General features: G+C 45.8%; 1 protein-coding gene across 1 annotated transcript in view; it reads right to left on the reverse strand.

Moving 5' to 3' along the window:
* Window positions 1–6710, reverse strand: part of Lamb1 (laminin subunit beta 1) — a 65765-nt gene extending 59055 nt beyond the window's left edge. Inside the window, exons 1-3 of the mRNA XM_057782877.1 lie at window positions 6372–6710; window positions 5130–5305; window positions 2838–2973 (exon numbers count right to left, since the gene is read on the reverse strand). Of these exons, the coding sequence (XP_057638860.1) occupies window positions 2838–2973; window positions 5130–5305; window positions 6372–6552 (493 nt within the window). The 5' untranslated portion in view covers window positions 6553–6710. The remainder of the gene's footprint in view (window positions 1–2837; window positions 2974–5129; window positions 5306–6371) is intronic.
* Between the last annotated feature and the right edge of the window lie 743 nt (window positions 6711–7453).

Here is a 7453-nt window from a genome sequence, read left to right on the forward strand (position 1 = left end):
CCTTTGTACTTATTTTAGAGGTGAGGCATGAGCCAGAATGATTCTTTAGTTTTCCATATATTATTCCAGAGTTCAGCTTACTGAATTTACTCATTGCCGCAAGACATCTGGCAGATCTCACAGTGCTGTCTGCTTAGTGGCCATAACCACTGCCCCAATCCTCTAAGCCAAATGGGGGAGGGGGCACACATCTAGTGCACAGTAGGGGATCAGTTTGTAGAAGTACAGTAGGAACACAAATATTCCTTTTTTCCCCCTAAATGATGGGAAAGAAAGCAGGTGAGTATCATGTGTGGTAGTACATGTCAACTCAGGGAAACACATCCTTGATAGGAGCAACACTTCTACATTTGAAAAACATTTTCTTTACCGAGGAGGCAGAGAACAAGCCAGGAAAATAAACCTGTCCCCAAACAAACAAAACTTCTTCCCATTTCAGGGGGAAAGCCTGAACAAACAAGCCTTTGCACAGTGCATGATGCCCTGAGGGTGAGAGACCCACTTGAACACACACACACACACACACACACACACACACACACACACACAAAGTCACTGGAATTCCAGGGATAAAAAGCACCTCCCCCAAGGCCCTAAGGACCTCTAAGATGCCCCCGGGGTTAAGAGGACTGTTCAGTTGTCCCTGTAAGAAGATGCCTTTAGGATTCATCTTCCCAAGCAAATAAGTCTTGAATGCAGGAAGATGGGAATGTGTCAGAATGAATCATGTTACAGCTGGTATATTTTCAGGAAGTCAGTAGGACCTTTTGAAATAAACACGCCTGCTGGAAAACGGCCAAGTCGACCGAGGGGGAAAAGTGGTCACTGGAACGGATGTGAGTTAGTTGGAATGTTAAAGAAAAACACCATAATCATAGCCATGAGCCTTATCTAATTTACTAAAAAGAACTATCGTACAAAACCACTCTAAGCATTTCTTTCTGAGTGAAACATTAGCTAAGTAACTATACATTTCTGCTTTTCTAGGCTTTTGAGATAATGTAAAGCACAAAGCAAGACTAGCACCATTCCTGTAACAAAGGGACTGTCTCAGCAATGTGTGTCCCTAAAGCACATTCCATTTAGAGTCACAGCCTGATAAAGCAGGATGGTCTGCTCTGCTCTTCTTTCTCTTAACATGGGAAGAAAAAATCTGCAGAGAACACAATTATTTTATGGTGTATCTAATTTACTAGATTCAAGAACATATCCCTATGAAGAGTGAGAAAAGTCCCAGTCATCTCCCGCCAGTCCCTGAATCTGAGCACTTAGATTCAACCTCACCCTCTGACCACTCAGCACCTGAGAACACACAGAAAGGAGATAAAGTCACAATCACAGAGAGTCTTCAATTGTGAACTATCAGACAACAGAGATGACAAGGTACAGGGACAATCAGCGATTTCTGGGCGCCAAGCCCCATCTGTCTAATCTTATCTACCCTCTGTGACAGAGCTCAGGCCTCACTGTTTGCAAAATCTTTCTGGCATCTGGGATCTTTTGTTCCCCTCAAAGCTATTGAAATGAATGAACTCCTGACATCATAAAGAAAAACCTCTAATTACATTTAAAACTATTTTACCATTTCTTAACTAAAATGGGGCCATCCTTGTCTCCCAGTTTCCACTTCACTGCAGGGTCACTGCAGAATGTGGGTAGTCAGGAAGAGCTCCCAGACCCTGCTCATAAGAAGGTTTATGCTGTTTATGCAGTCCTCTGGGACTCATTGATAGAATCTTTTTTCACACTGGACTACCAACCAGTGTATTTCCTTGTAAAAACAATCCATTCTAAAGAGTAATCTATATGCTTTCCTGAGGGTTCATCTCTCTCAAGCAAGTTTGGAACCAATAGGATTCATGACCAATGAACATGCAACCTTCCCTAGAAATCAAGTCATTCTAGAAAACACACAATTCATAGCCAATTACTGACAGCCATAAAAGAATTCCTCATAATGAGATGAACGACTGGCGCCTGCAGGCCCCTTAGAACTCCTGAGATAGGATCTGTAGCGAAGATCTAGTTGTTTCCACATTGTTTACAACCAAGCTTAGGTTCACTTCTGCAAGGGCTTCTTCCATAATTAAAAAAAAAAAAATAATGAACTCAAGCGTGCACAGCAGCACACACCTGTAATCCCAGTAACTTGAAGACTGAAGTAGGAGCCATCCTGTGCTTCATATAAAGCAACAAGGTTGTTGAAAACACACATCTAAGATCTAGTATTACATGGTTAACTAGCCAATATAGCAACTCTTTCTGTATTCCCTAAATTTGGTTTTATAACAACATTAACAGATTGATTGATTAAGCCAAATGACCAAAAAAGAAGAAAAAAAGGCTGAATTCCCATCACTGCTAGCAAAGAGGCACGTTGACAAGCTGTACAATCATATCACATTGCTTATTTTATGGGATGATCATTTGTTTCATGAATCTTCTGTAGCTAGAAGGTGGGGGAGGGGTCATGCGTTTGCCTTTTCTTGGGGGCTGGTAACAAAAACTGTTGTGTTCTGTATAAGGCCTGAGTATGCAGTTTTCCTTTGCTCTCTCCTGACTCCCCTTAGCACACACCCACTCCCCAGAAGCCCCCTTAGGGTGAGGCTTATGAACACTCCTTTGGTCTAACATCAAACACTACTTCTGACAAGACACAAACTTCAGGAAGGAGGGTCAGATTTGACCAAGCAAGTTGAATGCTCCAAACAGTATTCTGCCAGTGGCTCTAATCACAGGGCCAAGACTACAATCTGTCACAAATACCCATGGGAACCTGCTTCCCAGTTAACAGTCAGTCACACTCCATGGAACTTGTTCTCACACCAATCACATACCATTTTCAGATTGCCACCAAATCTTAAGGCGGTTTGGAGCAAATGTGGTGACCACATTTTCAATGAGATGGCTGTCAGGATTAAGGGTCTCATGATAAGGATCTCGGGAATCACATATGAAGCATTTCTTGTCCTCCTAAAAACACAACATTTTCATGAGTCTATGAAACAATTTCATTAAAAAAATCATTAAGTACACAATACAAAAAAACAAAAACAAAAACAAATGACTAACCACCTTCAAGAAAGGTGATGTGGAAAAATTATGCAATGTATGTCCTATTTTTCACTTTTAAACTTATTAAATTGTCTGAAATGCTCTGAAAAATTATCTCCTCTTTTCTTGCAAACTTAAGATCAGGAGTAAAATAGGGGGCATTGTTTCCATAAGCTACCAATTTAATCAAACTTAAATTTCTAGGCTTAAATCTTAATCTCAGTAAATAGCTTACTCAGTAGTAAGAACAGGTATTAGAGAGTTTTTGCTGACATGATGCAAACTGAAAACTGGGGGGAAAAGAGAACAAAAACCAATTCAGTTGGCCTAATTTTCCAAAACATAAATGAAGCACAGACCATATATGAGGCAAAAGTATCGAGTCCTTGGGGTCCAGATGGCAGATTCTTAGTTTCTACTTCATCTGAGGTTGGTGGTGAGCAGGCTAACACAAAGCTGCTCAGAGTAAGGGAAGAGATCCTAAGGAGGAAGGTCTGTGCTGGGATCAACATAAACACAGCTACCCTGGCACCAGGTCTCTACTCTCCACAATACATTGTGGTGAACCAGAAACAGAACAGTTTAAAGATTCCTTTCCCATATGGAGCTTGGCTCAGTGCCTTTCTTTTCTGGAATACAGATTATTTTTACATGTAAAAATTATGTTAAGGCTGAAATATTTACAGGTTAATATATATATATATATAAAACAGAATTTGGTCAAGGATGATATAAAGTCAAGACAGACTATATCTTTACAATTGTATTTATTTAATTAACTTCTTGTCAAAAATGATTTGAAGATTGTGGGGGGGGGGATAGGAACCCTGGAACGATCAGGGGAGGGATGCAAAGGGATCAGGAACTACAGTTCCCTGCTTTCATTTTATACCCAGTCATTTCAGAAAGAGAGAAGACCTTGATATCTGTGACAAGCACTCTACATTGTCACAGCTAATCATACAAACCAGGGAGCCTGGCTCTACTTGCTTTTAAGTGCACTTTTCACTGTAGTCCAAACTGATTTCAAAATGTGGTGATCCATTGACAAAGCACCCTGACCTCTGAAGTAAATGTTAGCAAGACAGCTTAGGTGAAATTGAAATGCTATTATTAGAAAAGCTAACATTAATTGCCTTCATTAACTTGTAGTCAAGGAAACTAGTACTGAAGAACAATTACCAGAACTTAAAAAAAATAGTTTAATTATAGCCTCTCTTCTAATCAGGAGGAAGCAGTCTAGACAGCTCTGTATAAACCTAGAAGCGAATGAGTGGAATCCACTTTGCCACATTGTTACCCCACGTCACTAAATGTGCTAAGCAATCCCAGGACACTGTCCTGATGAACCACAGTCACTCCATAACCTTCTGTTACTGTCAGAAGTTCCATTCCATTTCCAGTCTCTGTTTTAATTTTTCCCAGGGTTGGGGGTTGGGGGAAAGAATAAGCAAAAAGATTCTGTTTCAAGATATTTTATGATGTTCTTTCTTTTATATTAGCTCTTACATAAGTATGGTTTCTGAAATCTAAACCTGAGTCCACATTTAGAAGCATGTCCCACCCAGAAATTTCATATTGGTCTTTCACCATCACGATGCCATGACAAACAGGGGCATTTTTCAGTAAGGAAGTGTGTCTGATCCCGACTGAATCACCTCACAAGGCTTCAGTTTGGAACATCCTTATACTCAAGTGAAAGATGGAAAACCCAACACCAATGATCAGTCCACAAAGATGATGATTGACTCATCTTCAACACACTTTCAAAAGGATTGAAAAAACAGCAGCAACAACTACAACATCAAACAGGCAGAACTCTACAGGGCACAGAGGCTAAGTTTCTCTGCAGCCGGGGCTTCCCCTACTGATTGATGGTGGTGGTGGCAGGAAATGTTTGGCGGATTCGACTTTGCAAACTGAGAATGGGAAGACTGGGTGAGCTACCAGCATAAGCCCAGGGCTCCTCTGCTGGCTGAATTCCTATCTGAATTGACAGCAGGATGTGAAGTCTCCTGGGCATGCCTCTTTGGTCGGCCAGGGGGAGATTCAGTCCACAGTCAGACCCGCCTTACCTGCAGGTGGCTGACAATACAGTAGGGCTCTGGTTTGTGCAGTCCGCATGTCGAGGTCACTGTGAGCTTTTGAGCTCGGCCGATGAGAAGGTCGCCAGTGGCAGGGTAGCAGCTGCCTTCTGCACAGCCGTAACTGAACTCTGGTTCCTGAGCACACACTCGGGTACCCCACAGGGCTATAATAGGGAGAAGGAGAAAGAAAGCAAGGAACAAGCCAAAGCAAAAGAAAAACAGCAGGGAGAGAGAGAGGATTCAAAAGAAAAGAGAATACATAGAAAAACACAAGAGAAATGAGCGCAGGAGAGACCAGGAAGGTCGGGACAAGTAGAGAAGGACGAGAAAAGAAAACCAGACACGTCATTAGGTTTGACCAGCAGTCAGCTGAGTGCATCACCTAGGAAATCCACCCGACTCTTTTGTCTACTCTGATCTGCCCCAGCCAAGCAGCCCCCTCCGCTAAAGGTGGACATTGTGAACCGGTCACTTCGACGTGCTTGGGCCAGGGCGCCGTGAGACTGACCCCGCCAAGCGTTGCACCCCCGCTTGTGAGAACTCGAGTGCACATGGCAGTGCCCGCATCCTCGGTGTCAGTGTGGGAGATCTGTGGGCGTGGGGACACAAGAACAAGTACTCATGCACGCGCCAGGGTCACCGGCGATCGCGCCCGGCTGAGGCACAGCGTTTGCCATAGAAGCCGATTCCCTGAGCTTAGAGGCTGTTGGTGTCTCTCTAGTTCGGTAGTGGCTTCAACGTTTCGCCATTCCAGCAAGGCACCCGGCCCAGCTCTTCATGGTGCCACCCCGAGACAAGCAGCGATAGTTAATTGAAGCCACATGGCCCCCAAACTGTTTCCAAGACGAAGCCTGTTCTGGGTTCTGACACTTTTGTGCGTAATGGGTTTCTCGAGGATCCTCAGCCAAGCCAAGGAGCCAGCCTTCGGCGGTGGGGAAACAGCACGAACTGGTAGAGGGTGCAAAGCCCCGGAGTGATTGCCTCGGAAGTCCGCAGGACCGCGGTCTCTAGGAGCAGAACCCGGAGATGCGGGTCCGCGGACCTCCGCGTGCGCGTCCTCGACCACCACCGCGGCGAGAGCTGTGGCGATTGATCCCAGGGGCGTCATTTCCAACCAGTCCCTCTCTCCCGATCCCCTTCAAAGCAGGAGCAAACCGGTTTGGAGGTTTCTTCCCTAATGCCCGAGCACACCGGCCCTCCCCGCCCCCACAAGCCCTTCTCCTGTGTTACCTAGAACACCGAAGGCGAACACCTGGAGCAGCCCCATGTCCAGTCCCTGCAGCCGAGGGGACACAGCCGGAGAGGGAGGACGCGGTAGGGAAGCTGCCTGCCTTTTTTTCGTGTCTTCCTTTCTGGAGAGGTAGAGGGGGAGAAAGGCAAATGTTGAGAGAGAGGAGAGGGGTTCGTCCATTTTCTGCAGCTCCCACGGAAGCGGGGTGCTGGGCCCAGGAAGGGGTCAAGTCGTTCAGCTACTTTGTTCTCCTCGACCAGCGGGGCGAGTGCTCTAGCGGCTCCTGGCCGCCCACCGGCCCAAAGAAGGGAATTACAAAGTTTCGTCTTGGGAGGAACCGAGGGAGGCGCCTCTGCTCATGCGCACACAGAGAGCGGGGGTGGGTTGGGGGGGCGGAGGAGCGGGAGGCAGCAAGTAGGCGGGGGGGGGGGGAGTAAAGGGGTGGGGGCTGAGGTCCGGGTCCCACCTCCCTAGGCGCCTCTTTTGTTTTAAGGCAGCGTCTGCGGTCGCAGTAGGGCTTCGGTGCTTCCAGTTCCCTGCGGGGCTGGCGGGTCCACTCCTGGGCGCGCTTCCCCAGCAGTGCGCGTTCGGGAGGGATGCGTTGGGGCTGGTTCTAGAAGTAGGTGTTCAGGTCCGTAAGCAAAGGGGGCCGGTGGGACCTACCGCGGACTCCTACATTTACATTTGTAAGAAGTGAGTCACTAAGTGAGCCCAAGGCTAAGAACTCTTGCACCTAACTCTGGGAGGAATGTGAGTTGGGTTAAGCCTTTAGAAAGAGGGTCTGCCTGCCTGGTTTTTAGGAACTTGAACTCCCATGAGCATCATTACCCGATATCTCAGGATGAAATAGCTAGAGCTTTGCGTGGGTGCTACATGTGTGGTGTCTTCATATTTCATAGGAAGGACATCATTAGCTGCTCATTTTTTGCGTACGAATTTATTCAGGACATACCTACAATCTTTGTTACCCAGGGAGTCCTGGCTCTAAATTATCTGTCTGTTCAAATATACACAAGGTTAATAGCCCGCATCTTACCTGAACCCAGGTACGTTCTTGATTTCCTTTTCCCACCTCAGGATA

Source organism: Chionomys nivalis, chromosome 10, assembly GCF_950005125.1.
Source record: "Chionomys nivalis chromosome 10, mChiNiv1.1, whole genome shotgun sequence".
In the NCBI taxonomy this organism is placed as follows: Eukaryota; Metazoa; Chordata; class Mammalia; order Rodentia; family Cricetidae; genus Chionomys; species Chionomys nivalis.